At 39.0% G+C, this 23,664-nt stretch overlaps 1 protein-coding gene across 5 annotated transcripts in view; it reads left to right on the plus strand.

Moving 5' to 3' along the window:
- ZNF827 (zinc finger protein 827) overlaps window positions 1-23,664 on the plus strand; it is a 107,362-nt gene that overhangs the window by 69,444 nt on the left and 14,254 nt on the right. For all 5 annotated transcript variants that reach the window (XR_004779018.1, XM_035549126.2, XM_035549135.2 and 2 more), the window contains exon 8: window positions 4,516-4,619. Coding sequence is in view for 4 of the 5 variants with exons in the window: in XM_035549126.2 (XP_035405019.1) it covers window positions 4,516-4,619 (104 nt within the window). In the remaining variant the exon portion in view is untranslated. The remainder of the gene's footprint in view (window positions 1-4,515; window positions 4,620-23,664) is intronic.

Here is a 23,664-nt window from a genome sequence, read left to right on the forward strand (position 1 = left end):
TAAGAGACAATGCTAATGTCTAATTTGTTCAAGATTACAGTCACATTAACACACTAAGTGAAATTATGCAAGAATTAAAAATATGATTCGATGATAGCATGTGCTGTTAAAGAAATACGTACTTTCACAGAACCACAGAATCATCTAGGTCAGAAGAGACCTCCAAGATCACCGACCCCAACCTCTGACCTAACACTAACAAGACCTCCACTAAACCATATCACTAGGCTCTACATCTAAACGTCTTTTAAAGACCTCCAGGGATGGTGACTCAACCACTTCCCTGAGCAGCCTATTCCAATGCCTAACAACCCTTTCAGTAAAGAAGTTCTTCCTAATATCCAACCTAAACCTCCCCTGGCACAACTTTAGCCCATTCCCCCTCGTCCTGTCACCAGGCACGTGGGAGAATAGACCAATCCCCACCTCGCTACAGCCTCCTTTAAGGTGCCTGTAGAGTGTGATAAGGTTGCCCCTGAGCCTCCTCTTTTCCAGGCTAAACAATCCCAGCTCCCTCAGCCGCTCCTCGTAAGACTTGTTCTCCAGACCCCTCACCAGCTTCGTTGCCCTTCTCTGGTATTTTGGCTAGGAACAAACCCACAGGTTGTTTAAATATGTTAGCCGCAAAGTGAGGTGTCCCTAGGGGAAAATTCAAACTTACTATGTAATAAGTGGCAGCTAAAATTGGTGAAAACTTAGTAGCCCATGGTGAGGAGTGGGCAGGAATTGGCTTCCAAATCTGAAACTTAAATCTCTGATACCTTCTTCAGCTCTCACCTGGGGCAAGAATACGTTAATTTCCTACCTGAAAGCTCTCTAGTCAGTGCAGATGGGTTGGAGAAAACATGCTGGAGAGTCCCTTCAAAAATAGGATAAGACCTTCTGTGCCTCTGCAGCCCCTTCTGCAGAAGTTCTTAGGGTGTACAGCGCCTGTTAACTAAAACAATTTTGTCTAGACAGAATTTGAAAAGCATTTCGCTTACAGAAGAAAAGATCTCTGAAATATGTTGATCTTAAATTCCTAGACCCATCCCATTCTTTCATGGTAACTGTAATAAATTTGTTTTTAATAAACTGAACAACTCAGTAAATGCCCGTTAGGGACTTTTTGATGTTACGAGTTGAAAGAGAATTAAATTGAGCTTTTAACTTTTGGTTATTGTGAATGCTTTCCATATTCGCTAGTTTGGGAATTTATGGGTTATGGAGACTGCACAGCCTTCCCATTACTTCTTAAAAAAACATAGGCCTGAGAGATACATATAAAGATGAATGCACATATTGTCCAACTTCTCATTAACCATCTAGTGTGTATTGCGGAGAGGGAGTGATAAATAGTTGGTAAAAAATAGATTTCAGTGTCTCATGATACCAGAAGGACTGGTGTGAGAATCCAGAGCTACTTTTGGATCTATCAAGGATAGTTCAAACTGGAAAGGTTAAGGACAGTTCAAACATAACCTCCCCTTCTGGCTGCCACCTTGTAAGAGGGTAACGCAGTTGGCTGTTGTCAAACTCGCACTGAATTTTACTGAGAAGTCCTGATAATGGCTGCTACCCATCAGGGTATGAAAAGCTGCATGCCTGATTCAATTCTTCTGGGTGCTTTTCTTGTCTTACCTATCTATCAACAGAAGAAGACATGAATGAGAGGAGCTTCTTAAGGGGAAGTGAGTAAGTCTACTAAATCCTGCAAGTTCAAACAGATTGACTCAAAAGACCTTCCCAAAAAAAGAATCAAAACACCCCAAACCAAACAAACAGCTGGAAGCCTTTACTGGTAAGGGTATGACACCTTCTCAAAAATAGAATGTGATGGAGCCAGGCAGTGGAGGATAGAGGCATGAAGGCTGCATTAAGAAAACGTGTAGTGTTGCAGTTTGGCTCACCAACCTACATCTGGACTCATGACGAGAAGACATTGGAATCACAATTGTTGTGTGAAGTTTGCTGACAGCTGCAGAAAGTCAAGGCGAGGTCATTGTTGTCCACCTGTGAGTAACTGGGGAGTGGAGAGATTAAGCTGTGTCATTGGTAAGAGTCTTAAATCAGCAAAGCCCAGCAAGATGGGGTACGCAAGCACTTTTTGCTGTCTTATTCCATGTTAACATTTCTAACCGTCGCTTATCTGTTGCTGTTCCTTCTGTGAGTATTCTTGGACTTTGTGAGCATATACTTCCATATGACTTTGCTCAAGCAGATGAAACTGGCAAGGATTCCTCACAGCTCAATGGCTGAGTGAGGTGGTAGAGCCTGCCATCTGTGATCTGAAGACAGAAAGTGGAGAAGCAAATGATCTGGAAGTGAATACACCAGCATGAGATGCCAAGATAAGTTTCTTTCTTCTAGAGATCTGTGTGGACAGAAAACTGGAGAAGTGCAGCCAGAAAAAAAAATAATCTAAAAGCCTAACCTTCATCACAAGGGACTTTACTTTGCACCGTGATTGAGAACAATATATGTAGTTTCTTACTATGAAGCAGGAGCTCTCCCTCCTTATTTTGCATTGGGGATTGGAAGGCATATCCACTGAAATAAAAACAGTAATAGGGCTGACACTGAAGAGTCTCAGCTGTCATTCTAGAGAAAGGCAAAAAAGGCAAGGATGATTTTCTAATTCCCTGAAGGCTGATGGTGGAGAGGGGAGATCCTTACGACACCAACACAATGCAGTCTTCAACAGCAACCTGCACATAATACGTCATAGCCTGAAATAGATGAGATCTGCATCATTTTGCTCAGAACCAGCAATAAGCAGCGTGCCAGTGATTGAATCTAAGACACAAGCAGGCAGGTCAACATGGAAACCTGAGCGGATTACAAGATTTTGAAGACTTACAAGAGTAATAAAACTTTTTTATTGGTGTTTTTCTTTCAAATCATTATTAACCCAGTGAAAGGAATGTTGCAATAAATGATGCCATATTTTTATACAGCGTCAGTCTGTTTTATATGATTTCACCCCAGAGTGGGAGTGTGAGCCTTGGAAAAGTTGACTTTTGCACGTGTGGGCTGGAGCTGTTCATTTTATCCTGCTTAATCAGCTATCTGCATACCCTGAACTGTTCAAGGTTTGGAGCAGCTTCATGCCTTACCTCCAGCACAACCTGTTTGACTCTGCTTATGGTTATGTTCAGACTTCTGTAGAAATACCAAAATATCCCATTAACTGTCACATACAGAACAGCACAAAATAATAGTTAAAAAAAATAAAACCGTTGAGAAATGAAATAACATGATTGTTGAAGGTGTTACTTGATCACATTAACTAATTATCAACGAGTTTCCCAAAGGTTGAAGAGATCTGAGTGAGAATACAAGTGTGACTCAGTGGAGAACACAATGTTCACTCTCTGCAGAAAGACCATATGTTGGAAAAGCTCTGCAGGTGCCATTGTATAGATGGACGCCTTGTATATCTGGACTGGTAGGGTTAATATGGGTGGTCCTGCTGCCACATACTCTCTGGTTCCGGACTACCTGCTGTGCAGTGCTCCTCAAGAACTCGTACTACATTCCTTATCCTGAAAAGGTTCCTGGATTTTATTGCTCAATAAGAATAAAATGCAGAAATGAGCTGGCTTCCTGTCTTACACCTTTAAAACACCTCTAATACAGCAGCCTGTTAAGAAATCTCAATACTGTAAAGATCAGATTTAAATGTAATTCCCATTTTGCTTAGAAGAAGTTCATATTTTGTATGCAGATGGAATACACTACGTTAGAAAACAGCTTTCCAAGAGGGATTATCCTTTTCCATTTTTTATTTATAATGTAATGCTTACTAATGTCTGTCTGTACTGTGGACAAGGGATCCTTGTTTCCGTTATGATCTTTAATTGAGCAGAAAAAAAAAAAACTTTCACAGAAATGCCCATTAACTATTGAAATTAACGTTTTACTGTGTGTTAATTAAAACCAAAGCATGTTATACTTTTCAGAATCAAGTGGCTGGTGATTTATGCTTTATTTGGGAAATCACCATTCAGCTTGTGTGAATTATTCCCTGCTTTAAAAATCAAACTGGTGGAGTTAATTTCATGCATGGGATGTTGTGTCAAAAGAGAACTGTTCAGCATAATTTTAACCTAAAATTTGAAAAGTTTTGTTTTGAACATAATTAATATATTCATCAGACTATTAAATACTCCAAAATATGTTATATAGTATTTTGCACTTTTCCTGATTGCCCTCTCCAGATATGACAGTAGAATACAAATTTTTGAAGCATTAATTTTCATGATCTACGCTGTAATGTGATTCAGCAAATGTGATATGTTGAAATACTGTAATTAAAAACATTTTGGGAGGACTTCAGTTTTCACTCAGATGCAGTTTTCCCGAAGCATGCTCCTTCTCCACACCTTACCTCACAGTCTGCATATCTTTCAGTGTGAATTCTGTAAATTAAATGGGGCTTTTAATATAATGTTAAGGTCAAAAATCATGCTTGCTTTTTTTTGTTGTTGTTAACTGCTGTTTTGTTTACAAAAAGACATCTTATTTTCCCCATAGCCCTTTCTTTTCCGAAGACACATTTAGACAATCACCGTTCACTTCCAACACAAAAGATCTCCTGCCTAATGAAACAGCTCTTCATGGAAGGACATCTGCACCAGGTCAGATACCTTTTTTTCTTTCATTAATTCCAGTCAATATAGTTTTTTTATTGTTATTATTATTATTTTCTTACTGTAAACAAAAAAAAAAAATTCTTGTTGTAAACAACAACACCTGACCAGTGCTCCTAAAATGTAGTTTGCTTTGTCAAAAGGTAACTGTCTTTCCATCACAGTAAGTGCTTATCGGGAGGAAAAAAATGATTTATTTATATTACTACTCTTTAAACTACTGTTGTGAATTGTATAAGGAAACAAAGACTCTATAACAGATTAAACAGCAGTATTAACAGGTGGGGTTTTTTGGTGTGTGTATTCCATGTTTAAATGAACTTACATCTGATTACTGCCTGCCATTCTCCTGTTACTGGCCATTTCTATCTCCATCTCTCACAGTACAGATGACATGTTTGCAGTATATGCATGAGTGGCTGAGCTTGGCAATACAATTCTCCTGCCTTTAACAGTAATTTAGAAACATTTTTGGAAAGATACGGAGTTCTAACAAGATACCAAAAGGCCTTGGTGTCTGTGGGTGCGTTCCCACTGATCTTCTGAACCAGCTGACAGGCATTTTATGCCCAAATGTAGCTTGGGCTATATTCTGCATTAAAAGAGAGAATATAGACATATATCAATACCATTCAAGGTGGCATTAAATACATGCAAAACCTTGATATGTGTCTTTACTGTCCTGTTGCAAAATATCTCATTTGCTAGTTCACTGGTATCTGTTCTTAAATTAATAGCTCTTGAGTTCTAAAGGTCAGTAATTACACAGCCAGTAGTAGTGGGGGTTATTCACCTTTTCTTAGCGATCAATAAAGTTTTGGGCATGTTACTGCTAATTTTCAACTATAGACTGTCATTTAATTTACAACTTAACAGACCCTTCATTTTTTTTAATGCTTGAATAGTCATTTGACAGCTTGTGAAGTGGCAGATGAGGTTAAGAGCTAGATGTTGTCTAAGGGTAAATATTCATGGCAGAAAAAGAAGAAGAATTGTAGCATGAGGACAAGGGTCTTCAGGCTATTCTCAACCACACTTTCCCAAGGAAGGTAGTGGTTTTTGTAACCTAGCACTAGGTGAACCAGATCAGTTTTGCGGTACTTCTAAGTATTAAAATGTAAACCAGGTTATCGCTTCAATTCTGGCTTTTGACCCTGGCATAATATAGAATATTCATATACCCAGATGAAAGACAAGAACTCTTGGACTCCTTAGGCAGCGCTCGATACCTCAGAGGACATGGCCTCTAGCAGTAATGCTCTTACATCATACCAAGATGAATGCCTAAGAATTCTAATTCTCAATAAGACTTAATTTTAAGTGAGGCCACTAAAACTGTGGATGGGTTTTGGTAACATGTTTAAAAGACGTAAATTATCTAGTTGGTTAGGACATCCTGGAGTGTTAAAATGGCTATTGAGGAACTGGTTTTTATATGTTCATGATGCCCCATATTGTACTTTATGGAATATAAGTCTTAGCTGGATAGGTCTGTGCATTATAACAAACATTACTCTGTGATTATAAGACTCCAATATGTAATAGCAGTATATATACTGAAAATCTAAAAATGTCAGTTTGTTTCATTTTTCTTTTTGCAACAACACTGTCATTCATTTTCTGAGCTTCATAATAAATTCTTGGACCTGAACAGCAACTTCACAGTAGCATCAGGAATGTGATTTAAATTTTTAATCAATTACAAATGTAATATTCATGTAAAAGAACAGTAGAATATCCACAGGTAGATTTTCTACGAGTTTCAACCTCCCAAGAAGAAATAATCTACATGGTGCTACGGATAGCTCAGAAAAAGCTTCATCCTTGCATAGAGTAGCATAAAGGAACAGTAACAAACCACAGTAAAGTCCAACCGGATGTAACAGAAAATGCTGTGGAAATGTATATGTGGTGTCCCATGGTTAAATTGTATGTATGTGTTTGGTTGACATTTGTTTGGGATTATTTCATCCCTGAAACGGGATAGTAAGAACTAGAAAAGAACAGCACACAAAATGACAGGAAATTTGCAGTCTGGTGTCATCTTCAAGTCATCAATTAAAATACAAGCAGATTAGCTTCTAACAGCCAGCAGCATTCAGTAAGCAGTGCCCACACCCAAAAATGTCACTCCGTGTCACTGTCACCATGGCTAACAGAGGCTAATGAACAAGTGTGGGATCTGAGCTGCTACTCTGCACTGGTGCTCTGCGACCTGGCACGGCTCAGGCAGGCAGAGTGGCGTGAGGAAGCCTTTAGGTCGGTCTGGGTGGCTTTGGTGAAACTCCATCTCCATGCTTCTTTCCAAGAGAGTACCAGCACAAACTGATGTATCCCCAGACTCCTGCCAATTTTCTGTGTGCAGACTTCTTGGCACCCTAGCTGAAGAGGAATTGGGAAAGTGACATGAACATGGGACGGTCAGATATGTTGTGTGTCAGGTTCAATTCTTTTCTATAATAGGTAACAATATTATGTAATTGTATCATTTATTTATCAATAATCCATCTTAAACCTGTCATCCTTACTTATTTGTATGAGGACACTGTTTCAGAAGCTCACCTGTTTTAAGAGTTGGACCACTCTCAGCCAAAATTTACTCACAACAACGTCCACTTTTTTTTTTTCCTTTTATCATGGTATCCTTCAGCTTTGATAATTCTTCTCTTTTGTGGCGTCATCTGATGTGCTATTTTATATCCCCTTATTCCAGCCTTCATTTTTGGAAAAGTAAGCCAGCCAACATCTTTTAGTCTCTGTTGGTATGATAGGGTTTCCATTCCTTGACCAGCATCATAGCTTTTTTCTGTCTCTGTTTAGGGCAATTAATCTCTGCAAATATGTGTAGTAAGAACTACATATGCTATTCTACGTAAAGTCCTACCAATTACTTTTTCAGTAGCGTGAAATCTTTATGTATATTGGAAATGCCTCTACTGATTAATCATAGTCTTTAACTACAACACACTGATGACTTGCAAATCATTTGCTAATCAAATAGTGACATGTTTTTCTTTTCCTTTACAATTTCAGCTGATGATTCCACAGCATGCAACAGCAATTCTTGTTGTTACTTCATAGGCATATGACCTTGTAATTTGAATTGTTTCACTTGTTATTGTAGCTATCAAGATCGTAGTTATTTCTTTAATACTCCAAAATTTCTGCATATTTATGCTTTTGTTAATGCAATGCTTAAAAACTCAAAAGAGGATTTTTAAGTTGGTCCACAGTTCAGTCTTTTAGACTGCGTATAGTAGCAGCCCTTCAGCCTGGTGCCATCCTTCTTAGTGCAAACCACTTCTCTTCATAGCCAGTTTATAAGGGAATTGCAAGATTAGGAGTTTAAGAGGAAGAGCACTCTCTGTAGGGCACTGAGTATGTAAGATCCCCAAGGAGTATGAAACAATTAGGAAAGACCTATTAAAAGATGTGTGAAATGCACTGATTGGGGCACTTACAGGGAGAAAAAAAAAGGGGGGAGGGGGAAGGATGGCATAGCAATATATTTAACCTGAGATAAAGGTGAAAGGAATCCTGATCAGCAGCAGTATCACAGGCAGGAGAAATAATTAGCATGTAGCAGCTTTTAAGTCTGGTAACGAAGGAAAAAATCTCCACAGCTGTCAGAAGGGGATTCAATAGTCCAGCAGAAGTAATGGTAACTCCCTGATAATCTGTGGTGAATTGTTAATATTTAGAGGAGGGAAGAAAGTAGTTTCCTGTAGTACGTAGTTCAAAAGTATTAGATGGGTTTGGGGAATTATTTCCCTTCCTTTCTGAAGTGTTTTGTACCTTAATAAGCATATGAAATTAATTGCAGTTAATTTTCTGGATTATTCTACCATCTAAATATATTCACTTTTGTTAAAAAATTAAAATTAAGATAGTATTGATGACCACTTCAAACAGTTTGTGCAAAAAATACAGTAGTATCAAAGTCATATCCAATACAAAGGCATATTCAAAGCAATTCAACAGTTCGAGCTTTTTCCTTTAAGAACAGCAAAGTGACCTTTTTTGGCCTAGCAAAAGGTAAGGGGAAGAAATGAAAATTTTCATTTCAAACAGTTGCTTTAAAAGGGCATTTTTATCTCCTGTTTTATAAGACTGGTTTCTTTTGACAGAACAGTTTAGTTGTATGTCAGACTATGTAGTTCAGCCCAGATCCCTAGATAAATTAAAGACTTGATCTTATGCTGGTGTTCCTGACCCTTAGCCAATCTTTAATGTGTTTTAATAGTTTTCCACTATCTCATTGACTCATTCTGTAAATCAGACCTGCCTCCATGAAATGCAGATGAGTGATATTCACTATTTCTTTTCCAGTCAGTTCATTAATATTGTCAAAGACTCTAACCATGGGTTTGAGACAGATTTTTTCTCCATGCATATCTGTATGTAGTATAAGAATATTTCATTATTTTCTCTCCATTTCACCAAGAACTTTGTATCATCTTTCACTTAAATTGCCAGTGCCAAATATTGAAACAATTTCATCTATAGAGGATTTTTATTTTTATTTTTTTAATTTCATCTTTTTGTGAAAATTTACTGTAACTTGCAAAACTGCAATTTTGATTGTGGTAAATGAATTTCACATGGATGAAGTGGACTTCTGGAACTGGAAGATGTAGGTTTTTGTGACTTGTAGCCCATGAATAGTTCTGGCTCTCCAAGCTAAATTTACCACTGGTATTTATTTCAATGAAATAAAGCAAATAAAGCTTCTGTCCTCAAGTTCCTTTTTGAAAATGCATCAGTCTCTTCTGTCACTGGGTCTCCATGTTCTGCAGTGACCTGTAAGATGACAGCCCATGCTTACTCTTCAGGAATGCCCATAAGCCAATATTGAATCAGTAGCATGATACTTTTAGGTCGGTAAAAAATTGGAAACATGCAAAAAAATTGTCAGTTGTATTTTTAATGATGATGCCATTGGTGGCATTATCCTATATTTGCATTTATTGAATTAAATTAATATATGTGACAAAGATTCCTGTATGTTTACAGCTACTACAGGACTATTCAGCATATGTACATGTTTTTCCTGTAACCCTTCATAATTTCACCCTCCTGTTTCTGTTCTCTAAAGCAGTAATTCCACAGTAACTTTAATAAGCTAAAATAGGCAAATCTGCCTGCTTCCTGGGCATGTTTTTGCACGTTCTCCAATGCAGTGGTACTGATGTATGTGTGGCCATATTGCAAGCTGGATCGGGGGAACTAGCGGACTACTCTCTTTTTTCTAATAGTTTGTTGGGATGTGAGCAGGGTGAAGGTAAGGCCGTATCTTCTAGCCATGTGACCCTTCAGCATTTATGTGAGATTGATGTGGTTGTGACCGCACTTATTTTGTTTCCTATCTTCTGTGACTGTAGTTGAAAATAACTCTTGGACATACAGAGTTTAACTTGGATGTGATAAGTAATTAAGCTGTTCGCTGCTGTCCAGGTACCGTATGCTTTAGAATGAAGTAGTTAACATGTTTCTTCCTTCCTAATCCCTTTTTAAAGACACTTTAAGGTTAATGTTGTAATCTTGATGTTGTGATTTTGCATATGTGGCTTAAAGCATCTAGAAAGTAGGTAGCAAGAGCTCTTTTGGTCCAACCTACAAACATGCTCATTGATATACAGTATTTCTGGCAGTATTTGCACTGTGATTGTGGCTTCTGCAGCAAACTAAACTTCTGCAATTATCCATTGCAACTAGTTCTGAATTTTGGGTCATCTCTGGGTTAGTTAAGAAAGTCAGGATTTTGATAAATTGAATATGAAGTTAAGAGTGAATCTGGCTATAGTTTCAATTTCTCCAGAAGTTGCCAGTGACTCTTTTCCAGCTTGGCCTCTTTTAGCCTGTTGCCAGACTTTCTATTTTTAACTTACCTTATGTTGTTCCTGAGACCACTGTAACTGCACTGTAGAGATGGAAGGAGACCTCGAGGCTTTTATTTCTGTGGCACTTCTGTCACCCTGGAAAATGTGCTAGGCCATAGGGGACTGTGAAATGCACAGGCCCTAAGGATTCGGCTGAAGTGCTCAACAACGAAATGTTGGCATTTAAATTGCCATTGTATAGCTTCCCAGCTATGTACCCATGGAGTTAATTAGAACAATTCACACCTTCTTACAGTTGTTGTTTGCTTATATCTGCCAAAAAGCCTCTAACTTCACATTATAGGTAATTCCGTGCTTGCTTTATGAAGGCTTTCTTCGCAATCCTAAATGCCAGAATGTTTAAAGGAAAGCTAGGATTTAAGAGTACAAATACAAGCATTTGATTTTCTAGTATATTCAGAGCAGCAGAACCTGTGAACTATTATTTCTGAGAGAATCACAGAATGGTTGAGGTAAGAAAAGACTGCTGAACTAGACCGGTCTAGTTCAGCCTGGCTGCTCAGGGCACAGTCAGTGGGTTGCTCAGGACCCTGTCCAGGCAGATTTGGAATATCTCCAGGGACGGAGACTCCACAAGCTGTCTTGGCAACCTGTGCCAGTGCTTTACCACCCTCACAGTCAAAAAAAAAAAAAAAAAAAAAAAGTGTTTTCTTATGTTTAAATGAAATTTCTTGCATTTCAATTTGTATCTCTGCCTCTTCTCCACTGAGAAGAGCCTGGCTTTTTCTTCGCTGTTCCCCCCATCAGGTATATATATACACGTTGAAAAGATCTCACCTGCTAAGCTGATCTCTCCAGGCTGAGCAGTCCCAGCTGTTGACAGATGCTCCTATCCCTTAGTCATGTTTGCTGGACTTCAGACTTTTTTTTTTTTTTTTTAAGTCTAAAAGAACATTTCAAAATCCTAGCTGCGTTTTCTGGCCCTGTGATGGATTAGCAATTTTTTATTGCCTACATAGTAGCAGAGGGAGTCCACTTGCACATGAATTGACTTACCTAGTGCACTTTTTCCTCCTTTATCCCATTTTTGGTGTTTATGATCATTGCATTTGCTTACAGTTTTGCTCTGAGTTATGAGCTTTGCCCACCCAGGACATTTGATAACCCCTTCAGTTTCTTGATGATACTAGTGCCTGATCCCTGTTGGCTTCCTGGCAGGGTGGAAAAACATAGAGTGGCACTTGAATCACTATGCAGGGTTTGCTCCACCAGGCATTTGTTCCTGTTGTTCATTTCCATCTCAGCATTGTTGTGAAATGTGCTTGTTAGAAGCAGTGCTGGAGGTAGATGCTACGCTGCTGTCATCACTGCCTGCAGAACACAGTGTTAGGTACTCACTAACCCTCCCAAAATCTGGTTCATTTGGTCTTCAAAAGCAACCATTTAATTTTATTTCTCTTCTGATACCTGTCTGGGGTGAAATTCAACCAGATACTCTCTTTCTGTGTATGTATATGAATCCATGCAGATACCTAAAGAATAGTGGAGAGAGCCCTCTGACAAATCCAACCGATGTGACAGCCTCATAAATGGTAGGGAAATACTTGTGACAGAGTGGCAAATTGATTTGAGTATTTCATTTAAGTTCCTGATTCCCAACGTGTATTTTACTTTGATTCTTCACACAAAAAGTACATCTCTTGGGTACACACTACCTGGTGTACGCTGTCTTTGCACACATTAAGAGGCTAAGGATTGTCAGCCGTCATGGTTGCTCTCTGAAGTCTGATAGTAGGAGACAGATAACTGGCAAGTTGTAGACAGTGATTCTAGGAAACAGAGATAGTTGAACTGCTGAAGAAGTGGGCTGTGCTTGGCATAGTTCCACAAAGAGAGACAGATTTTCAGAATTTGTTCAACATAATTCAGTGCTAAACTGTGTGACAGTGGTTCTGACTCTTGCTTGTTTTTATCTATAGCATCTTGTCTTCAGGTTCCCCTGATCGTCTTCCTGGGCGCAGCCTTCTTTTGCTGTGTGCCCAGCTGCCTTGACAACCAGCTTGCACTGCAGCCATTGAGCAGGGGGGGTCTGAATTTCTGCTTCTTTTTTGGAATCTCTTTACCAAGCAAACTTACAGGATTACATTTCCTTTTCAGTTTTTTTTCTGGGTCTGCTGCCAAGCATGTTTGCATCTAATGCACATGTGTTGCAGGCCTGTGGTGCGGTGATAGTGCCCATCTCCTGAGCAGCCATCACACTTCAAAACTAACAAGGCCCCTTTCAAAAGAGAAAGTGTTCTTAGGCAGAAGAGACCATTTCAAGTCATCAAATCTCCTCTTGCTCAAAAATGCACAGTGCGTTCTTCAGCTAAAATAGGACAACTGAAGTGTGCATCATGTGCAAATGTGTACATGTTTAAATTTTTCTTAACAATCATAATTTATTGGCCATTCCCACAGCAACTAAGGGGACTGTGATCAGATCCTTCTGAGGAACGCATGACACTCCTGGTGAATTGTCCATTACCCCTCTAAATACAGCATATGCTAAATAGCTGGGCTTTGCAAGAATTGCTGTGGGCATACAAGGCTACTACTTTTCCTTGTGAAGGCACTGCACTGATTATTTTGCCTATTATTTACAGGACCTTCAAGATGAAAAGTGTTAATTATAATAGACAAACAGAAATACATTCAGGTCCATGTCTAATGGAAGTCTTTAAAGGCACTTCTATCTGAAAAGTTATGATTTTTTAATGGGCAATTTTTATTATGGGCTGCCTTTATACATGGTATTTTTTCAATCTTACACTGCATGATCTTCTCATACAGACAAAAATATTTATTTTCATTTCATTTCATTTCCCTTTGTGTTTTTTCCTCCTAAAGCAGGATCAGCTTCATGGTAAATGGCATAAGAAAGTCATTTTGCTCAGAACAAATACCTTCCGGTTTCATTCGGGATAAACCCATGTTAGACTCCTTTCACTAAATCCAGCAGACCAGAAGCTGTTCATATCACCAACATCAAATCCAAGTCAAAATGGGCAAAGGTAACAGTTTCATTCCACATGGAAAATAAAACTTAGCATTTGGGCTTTCTTTTTACCCTCTTGAGTAGGGCAGGTTTTGGTACCTATTAACATCTTCGGATGTGGCTTCTCAGTTGTTTGACAGCAAGTGATTTTTTAAAAAGTAAAGTAATTGTAGCCATCAGTATTTCAAAATAAATGTGTAACACAAGTGGAGGTCAAATCTGAGAAGGGCTTACTGAGCAGCTACACTTATCCAAAGCACAGAATGAGAAATGTGAGATTTTGCCTAACTTGTCTTCTGGGAGACTAATTCAGGGCAGCACAAAGTTGTTTAGCTGGTTCTTTGGACCTGTGTTTTGATGCAGGTGACAGAAGGCAGCCTGGTGAAGGACAGCCATGAACTGATGAAATGTGATTTTCAGGAAGGGAAAAAGGGAAAACAGCAAACTAACAGCAGTTGGCCTCAGGGAGTACACTTGTTACAAACAGGGAGATCTGTGTGGAAAAAGGCCTCACAATGGTTGTTGCCAGGCCATTAAAGAAACTTGACCCTTAAGTTGAGTGAAGCTTTTGGTGCTGCTTCCCACAACATAGTAAGGAGGAAAACCTAGAGCAGGTGAAACTTTAATTAAGTGGGTGAGGGTAGCTGTCAAACCCCAGGAACCAAGTGGGATTCTGCAAGGGTCTGTGCTTGTTCTCATATTGTTCAGTCCTTTAATTAATGTTGTAGGTGACAGAAGAGAAAGTGTGCTTATTATATGTCCAGGTGACACCATGCTGGGAGGTGCCTTAATCACTTCAGAGGACAGAAGTAGAGTTCAGTCTTGTCTTGAGGAAGTGAAGAAATAGTCTGGAAAACATTGGCTAACTCAGTGAGGACAAAAGTCCATGCTTGGGTGAATGGTGAGCGCCACAAAAAGGGGGAGAGAGGAACGGCCAGGCAGTGCAACCGCAGGGAAGGATCTGGATCAGTCTTGGTCAAACACTGTATGTGGAGCTGACAACATACACATTGCAGAAAGGCCAGATATCCCTCTGTGATGTCGGGAATGTTGTCTGTAAGGCATCTGTGGTACTTCTTGCTCTACAGCTGGAGCCCTGAATCCAATCCTGGGCTTTGTAACCCCAAATCAATGCGCACGAGAGCAGTGGTCAGAGGTTGAGAAACCATGAGCCATGCATAAAGGTTGAAGGATTTGTGTTTCTCGTGGAGAAGAAAGAGGAGAGACATGATAATGCCATTCAAATATGTAAAATGACAACTTTAGGAGAAAAGGAATAGATCTTGCCTATGTTCATGTGAGTAAAATATAGAATAATGGATTTAAATGACAGCAGAGGAGATTTAAGTTAAACATTAAGTAAAACTTTCTAGCAGTGGGGGGGGATTTTGCACTGGAACAACTGCCATGCAGGCTGTGCTACCTCTGTCACTGGAGGATTTTTTTTAAAATGTTAGACAAGCACCTGTCAGGACTGATAGGTATGCTTTGTGTGTGGTGGGTGCGCCTTTGGGCGAAGGAGAGGAAAAAGTGGCTTCCTGAGGTCCCTTCCAGCTCCAATTCTGTGATATAAATTCAGTAGCAAAGCTATAATGGTGATTAAATAATCTGTTGAAAGAGACTTGATAGATTGGGCTTTTGGCTTATAAATGCTCAGCATGCTGGGTTTTAGACTCTGCATGTTATTCAAACTCATACGAAGTCTCATGTCCTCTTTCGTCTGTCTTAATATCAGAATATTTTGTAAAACAGACCGAATAGGAAACTTTTCCAAATACAAGCCCAACGTGAAATAGAAAGAGAGGTTTTAAAATGACTTTTCTCACTCTGCAAAAGGAATGGGAAGACATTATTCTTTCGCATTTCTTTTCAGTTACCTTGGGACTCTCCAGTCCTCACCTGTCTTATTTTGTACAAGGTTGTCTTCTATGATATTTGTCTGCCTAGGAGTAAATTAAATGCAAAATTCATCAGGCTATTGGGACAGCTTAAGAAAAAAAAAAAAGGCCATTGTTGAAAAAATATCTAAGCAAGAGAAGAGTCTTTTTTCTTCTACAGCCCTATTTCAATCAGGGCACAAATTTCCCTGCTGTTTCCTGGATGTTTTAGTCGAGTCCTGTTGGGGCCGGGGGCAATGCCGATTGCCCTGGTGCCCTGCGGATGCAGCCCAAGCAGAGGCAGATGGGAGCAGTGCAGAAGGAAGGCGGGACATAGATTCATCATAGAATCATAGAATATCCCAAGTTGGAAGGGACCCATAAGGATCATCAAGTCCAACTCCTGGCACCGCACAGGTGACGTGTTTATGGAAGAGAGAGAGGAGAGGTGAATCTCCTCTTAAAGAAGAGTGAGTTAAGGGCTTCAAGGAAATGGCAGATTCGTTACTTATCGCTCAGGAAATTTGCAAGAAAAGCACAAGAATTGTTTTCTTTTACAGCAGCAACCATGTACTGTGAAGGGTGGTACCTCTCCCCTGGCAACTTGCAAGGTGGCTTTTGCTGGATGTTTGCAGTTACTTTCATCTAGTTTTGAATCTTAATTTATTCAGGTCAGGAAGAGGTATTCAGTCTGTGCTTGGGTTTGGTTTTTTTTTGCATCCCCTCCACTGATGTTTCTGGTCACCAGCTTACGATTTCCCTAGTAAAGAACTTTTTACTCCTCTAGAAAGGATGCAGGGAGCTGAAAAGAAAAAAGGAATCAAAAGGCCAATTTGTCTTTATTTGTATCTGAATCCTGGATGGAGTACAAGTGTTAGACTCTGCAAAGTGCCCTAAATATGTTATTACCTCCTCTCTATGGAAGAAAAGCCCCCACTTCAGGTGGACTTGCGAGTAGAAATTGGCATGGTGACAAAAAGAAATTTATACATATACAATAACAGTCCTAAATATGTATGACAGTCACTGAATCATGTTTAAAAGTGTTTCTTAGAAAGTGTGTCTTAAACAGAATTGTAGGGAAGAAACTCAAAGGGTAGAAACCTATTGGCAATACAGAAATTAATCAACTGTGTTTTAAAAATAACAATAGGAGCAAATTATACCTTCATAAATTCATTTGTATTCAGTATTGTAGCACCCAAAATAAATGTTACAGTGTAAATGGATGAGATAAATGTGAGGGCCACCTACTTGAGAGTGAATTGGAGCGGCAGCTTATGCAAATTCATTGTGGCACATCTTGCAGCTATCATGGAGAAAGTTTCAGGGAGACGTAGTATTCTATTAAAATAAAGCATAGGACAACAGAGAGCACATTATCAAGTTTTTCTCTGACAATAGATACAGAATTTAACTTTTATTTATAATAGCTATTATTTCTAAACAAGAAAAAAAGTTGTGTTGATCGAGCCATTTGCTACTCAGGGGACTCATAGCTCTATTGGCTGACAACGAGCAGATAAGCTTTCAAAAACACATTTTGGGGGAATTTGCTGCTAGTTTCTTTCCCTTTATTGCAATGTCTCAACTCTGTCTAAGAAATAAACCAGTTTCCATGTGGGCCGTATTGCATTATCTCACGTATAGTTATGAAACCAAGCTGACTTTCTTCACTGTGATAACTGTGAATGACAGAAGAACTGCTGGAGCCTGTGCAGTGAGCAAGACGGACTCTTCCATGACCACTACTTTCTGGTCAGAAATGTTACAGCTTAAGGCCTTACTTTGCATATGTCAAGAATTTTACATTGTTTTATTCCTTCTTACTGTGTATAGAATGAAGTTAGCAGCAAGAAAACCCTGATTATGCTTTATCCTAACACAGTACAGTGCATCATAGAAGCTGGGCGGTGTTGTCCAGTGTTATTCTCAACTTGATGTTGTAGTGTACATTGTTATAAAAATAATGTATTTCAAGAAATGACTGGAAAATTATTGCAGCTTTAGGATTTATTAAAAATCTGCAACTCCAGCCAACTTTCACAGAATTTACAAACATAGACTGATTTAAGTTTGGAACTGGGAAGGAAATTTCTGTTTTCTTGGTTGTTTCTAAAGTTTCGAGTTTAAAGCATACAGTAAAAGCAAATCTGACAGCTTGATAATGCAGATGAAGGTTATCCCAAACCTCACTGCTTGGTCAGAAGTTCTCTGTTTGATAAGTGAAGTTGTAAGAGAAGTTGATTTTGAAACAAAGGTGGGAAGTGGACTTGTGTTTTAAATTTAGTGTATCCCTGCCTTATCTTTGTCATGATACGGGTTTTATTCTTCTCACCCTGCTTGTAACTGCCCGTTTTTGAGCAATGGGCTTAGTCTTAGTGGTGAAGTGCATCGTTTTCCAATGTACCTGTGCAAAAGCATCTTTAAAGTTCATCTTTTGGTTTAACTTTTTTTTTCCCACCACAAAAAAAAGCATCTTTATCACTTCTCAGTGACCTTTTCAAATGTTGTTGCCTATCATCGTGCATTTGGAATAACTCAATGCATAATATTAATGTTTCTTTCTGTGGTTTATGCAAACTCTTTATTGAAATACTTCCAAGTCTTGTTGCTTGATGGCTTCAGAAAGAGCAACTTAAGCACCATACTTCTAATACATAAAATCATTTGGTTTCTATTTTCTCCCATATCAAGGATTTTAAATTACCGTAACGTGACTATCTGTTACCATACTCTATAGTAGTGTTAGTTAGTTATGAAGAATTTGAGGAAAAAAAAATAAGAGCCTGTTAACCTAGTTGGTAAAGTTGTTTTATTTAGCAATGAGGTGTCCTGTGCTTCCTCTTTGCAGTTTTTTTTCTGTCATTCAGACAGCTTGTGTGCAGTTTTTCAGGATTAATGAAATAAAAAGTACATGTCCCCCTTGCAAGTGGAATTACAGTTTGTATATTTGGGCAGTAATTTTTTTATTGAGTGTTGCTGTAGTTATTAAAATCTCCCGAAATAACTTCTCCTGTCTGATGCACGTTGTGACTGGGTACACAGGCTTACATAGGCCCTTCCTTTGTTCATGCTTCAAACTTGGTAGCTTGGGCACAGGGCCCTGCTGCCAGCATTAGACAGCTCCCAGACTGGTGCATGATCACCTCTGGCCAACCAGAACACAAGCAAGGGGACTTGGGTTTATCTGAACAGATGCCCCTGAATTGGTATTGCAGCACTTACTGCCTTTAATAGCTACAAAAAGTCATTAAAAGAAAGCCCACAAAGGTGTCAGGCAAAACAGCTTGGAATTTCAGCTGAAGCTTTGTTTTTATTTATATACATATTTCTTATTTCTTTTTATTTTTGTGGGGAGCACAGATTTTTGTTTTTATGCCAAAAAGCTGTTGCTTATCACTGGCTAATAGTGGATGAGTCTGCTCACAGTAAAAGATAAATCCCAAAATAAGACCAGACAGGTTGCTGTGATGCTGGCTGTGACAAATGAAGACTGCAGGACCACTAAGGATCACAGATTCCTTAGATAACTAGGAAGACATATCTTACTTAAGAACTACAGTATCTGGAAGGATTCCACCATTTATTTTAACTGACTTACTAGAAATAAGAATTCTGGTGCCACAAATAAAACCTTTGTGAAAGTAAGTTGGGAAGGAAGTAAGATATATAGTATCTGGAGCACTGCAATTTCATACACTCAATATATTTTTGAGCTTGCAAGCCCTTCTCAGGCTTTCAGCAAACAAGCTTCCAGCAAAGCCTTAATTACATATTCCACAAAAGAAGTTCTCGATTTTTAAATACTGTGTGCTTGCCAGAGGTGATAGATGAACATGTAGGTGGAAGGCTCCAAAGCAGTAAAACGCATCTTCGATGATGTGGACACTGCAGAGAGCAGGAAGACATAATAACATAGATGAATGCAGAGGAAGAAAAGAAAAAAAATCTGTGACCAAATACATGTTTTTAAAGCAGTGTTTGCATGATTGCCTGATCTGAATGCCTTGTTTCTGAATAAATCATTTCTTGAACGTATTTTTTAGATGCAACAAAATAGAAATAACCTTACAAATGGGACAAGTTCTTGTGACATTCCAATTCAGCTGCATACAGTATATTTACTTACTGGGTAACAGTGAGGTACTTGAAATATGATGCTAACAGCAATCCATTTCAGGCTGGTAGGAACCAAAAGTTATCTGGTGACTGTTGAATTGTGTAAGTCTTTCAGAGCAAAGCTGAGGTGTCCTGTCGTGGGACATCTGCACTTCTAGTTGTGTAGGTCCTCTTGCCATGAGGATCTATATGAGGATCATAGAAACCTGGTTACTTTATCCAGAACTGTTTTCTGGTCAGTTTATTCATTTTCTGTTTTTGTGGAGTTTTTTAGATGCTTTCTCCCTTGGGAGCTTCCTTCTACACCTCATGTTCTTCACATCAAGTTTTGTCCCTGAGGAGTATGAGGAGGGAGGTATTGCACATTTCGTTTTCCCTTTTTTTTGCATCAGCTATTATCTACCTTTTCGCAGTTCATCTCTTGTTCTGCGTTTGGCCATCTCTCCCTCTTAGTGCTCAGCCTCCTCCTGCGTGACTGTTCTGCCACCAGTTCCTCTAGATGTCTAACTTGTTTTCTTCATCACGTTTCGGTTGCAAGGGGGTTTGATCAAAAACGGTCTCACCACCACTCTTTATTTTCTCCCTTCACAGAATTTCTGTTCACTTCATTTTCAAAATCACTTACTTGATTTCTTCTTGACCGTCTACGTGGTATCAAACTGTCTGAACAACCCAAAGTGTAAATATGATACACGCTCCCAGAAGAATGGAGATGATAAATGTTGACCTTCCTTGTTAGGTCTCATCAGCACCTCTCACTTCTACCTTTTTAAGGAATGATTATTGTAAAGGACGATCTATTTAATTTTTATCTATAGGATTCTCTGGGACTGTAAGGATCTGCCCTTGTGGAATTTGTTGCTTCTGAGGTCTACGGAGTTGTGAAGATGAAACAGAGAAGCAGCTGTTTAAGTGAGTTATAGGGTGTCAGAGCAGACAGTAAACCAGCAATGGTTATAAATATGAATTTATCTTCTTTGAAAAATGCTTTATCATATATGTTTTGGTTGTTTTCTTATCTTTATATTTTTCAGTTAAATAGTGGTTTCATTCTTTCAGTTATTGGTATAAAGATATAAAGCTAAGCATTGCAGTGAACCACAGATTGAAATACAATGTAGTATAAAGCACTGTGAAGCAGTAATTGAAAAACACACAAGCTAAGTAAAAGAAAATAAGCAATCAAAGTACCACATATCAGAGCCCAAATCCAGTCTCTTGGGAAGTTTCTTTGTATGTGAGAGCTTCTAGCAGTCACAATGCTGATTTAGTGACTCTAGACAGTTACTTATGTATTCAGGTCATGCTTTGTTCTCTTCTTCATTTACAGCTTCAGCCAGATACGGTATCCTCTCTCAGCATTTGACAGAAGTCAGGCTAAGGCTTTTCAGAAGGGGTGGTTAATGCGTTCTTCATAGCGATATTACCAGTTTGAGGTTACAAAAAACGAGTTCACTGCTAAATGTGAAAACTGAAAATACATACATGTTCAAAATTATCACTAACAGCTTAGGAAAGGGGGTAGGTAGTAATTATCTCAAGCCAGTGGGCTTTGCCTACCAGAAATTATTGTGTTTGAAGGGGCAAGGGAAGGGATGGAGCAACATTTCTGCAGCTGTTGTCTGCAGTATCCTCACCACAGGGAAACTTGAAGTGGGGACAGTCCCAGCTCTTTCTAACCCCATGGGGAATGGTCAGCTTTAATACAGGTACTTGTTATGAAGTCGACTTGGGGTTAGTAGGGAAGTGATGCCAGGTGATGCAGAAGGGCAGGAAAGGTGACCATAAAAATGTGTTTCACTAAATTTCATGAAGTTTTACTTTTATATTGAAAAATAAAATCTAGCTCTTAAAACTTTCATGCAAAACTATTTCAAAATAATTTTATTACTAACCCTTAATATACTGAGTCTTAAACTTTCTCTTACTTTTTAATGATGTACTGGAGAACTTGGAGGCCTTCCATTTTACTAAACATACTTTGTTTTAAACTCCACAACCTATGCAGCCTCTTACTTATTTAATAATTTCAGTATTATTTTGTCTTTTTTTTTTTTAACATAAATGCTTTAGAATTTGCTGTTGAATGTTTAAAGCAGAAATCTTACATCTTTTTTTTTTTTTTTTTTTTTTTAAGTATGAGAATGTCTTGGTGAAAGATGGATTTCTATGAGACATCTCTCGCAATGGTGACTTATTATTTAATGTTAGTTGGTCTCAGTCCATCTTCCTCCTGGCCACTGAATGACCCTCTGTGTAAAGTATTCTTAAAATGATACTTTCTTGGTAAATGCTTTGGGATACACAGAGAACGCTGTGCACAAACCAGTGTTAGGATCTTGCTTCACAGAAAAGACCATTCCCTGGCATTAGAAACAGCCCGAGGACTGAATGTGGATGTTGACTCACCCGATTCTTCAGGTCACTGGCCAGGTCAGTTACTGTGTGTGTTTTGGGGAGTTTTCTGGACCACCACATGGACACAGGGCTTAGGCTGCAGACAGAGTTTTCCAGAGGGTGAGGTGGGTAGAAGTAGGTGGTTTCCCTCGGAGCTGAAAAATCTCCCACAAAGTGCTGAAGCTCCTGCTACACCAGAGACCAACTCTGGTCTGCCATGAACAAACTAAGAAGCTCGCTGAAAAGAAAAAGCACTTTGCTATAGATAGAAGATTCAGCAGAAAGAGAAGAAAGAAGCACTGTAGTTAGGACTCCAGGAATAAATCTTTAAAGTAAACATAAGTACTTTCAAAACACCTACAGTATCCTCTTTTGCATCAATGAAAAATATGCAGCTGCTTTGCGGGGAACTAGCTTTCACCAGCTCGAGATAACCAGAGAGTTGATACTTTTCCAACTTCCTATGAGCTTCCCAGAACTGATAGCTATAAATCCGCCAGAGGGAAGAGGATATTTCTCCTCCTTAAGAGATAAAAGAGAGCTGATGATTAATGCAGAAATGAATTGTTAAGAGACTTATTTACTTCTAATTGAGCCTACTTGTTTGGTATGTGTCCCAATTAATTCATTTTTGTTGTGACCATATTGAGGCAACCTGCACCTGTGTGACCTTCTCTTATAATTATTACCATATGCCTTTTTTAAAGCACTGTTTCAATGATGTACTCAAGAAGCTCTGCTAAAATAACTGTAACGGTAGTACAGAGTCAGATTTTTCCATTGTTTTGAATTCGAGGATGGTAACAAAAAGAATCATTGGTTATTCAAGTTCTTGGAGGTTAAGGGTTATGGTCCCTTAGGGAGTGGGGTTGAGGGTCTTCCTTTTTTAATTTCACAAAATGACTATTTTGAAGAGGCAGGACTTGTTCCATGACTAGAAATTTTTTAAGAACCAATGTGTTGTTGTTGGATGGTAGTACTCAGAAGTGCCTCATAATTTCTCAGTTGTGCTGAACATTGTCCACACACAGGGTCACACGAGAAAGGAACAGGAGCTGAAGCAGGGCTGGCAAATATGACCATCCATGAACTTGTTGAGATTGCTGTGTGCAATCTCAGCCCTAAATGAGGCATTGTTTTTGTTATTGTTTAAATTAATTACAGTATTTGACAACTATTTGCCTAAATCACAGCAGAGTGAGATGGACACCTGTCTGTGAATGAGAGACTCTTCCAGACATGCTAGCCAAATTTGCAGTGGTAGGTGATGCTGCCTGTACACGTGGGTGTTTATTCCTCAGTGTTGCACTGGATGAAGATTTTACCATTTTGTACCAACCTCCAAGGTAGCAGCTTAAGCTCAGTAAGATATTTTTGCGCTCTTGTCCTATGTTCTCCTTCTGTGTACTTGAAAATACCAGCGAAATGGCTTCCCTCCATCACACATGCACCAGGGGAATTAGTTCTGGGCAGCAGTGTCACAGGTGGTGTGGGATTAGAGAAGGGTGCTCTGCATGTTGCATCTTTCATCATTCCAGTAGAAGTAGGCGGTCTTTTAGCAACAGTAAGTCCTCATATAGGTCTGAATAGTATCACTACTGTCTTCAGTCTCTATTGGTTTCCTGCTCCCTTCTGTCCAGATCAAAACTGGTTGTGCTTCTACCTTCCTCCTGAAGCACTGTGTACATTTTTTGTCTTCCTCACTTACAGTCTTTTTCTCTCTGCATCTTTACAGAGTGACTTTGTCTGTGTTTTATGCC

This window comes from Cygnus atratus, chromosome 4 (genome assembly GCF_013377495.2).
Source record: "Cygnus atratus isolate AKBS03 ecotype Queensland, Australia chromosome 4, CAtr_DNAZoo_HiC_assembly, whole genome shotgun sequence".
Classification (NCBI taxonomy): Eukaryota; Metazoa; Chordata; class Aves; order Anseriformes; family Anatidae; genus Cygnus; species Cygnus atratus.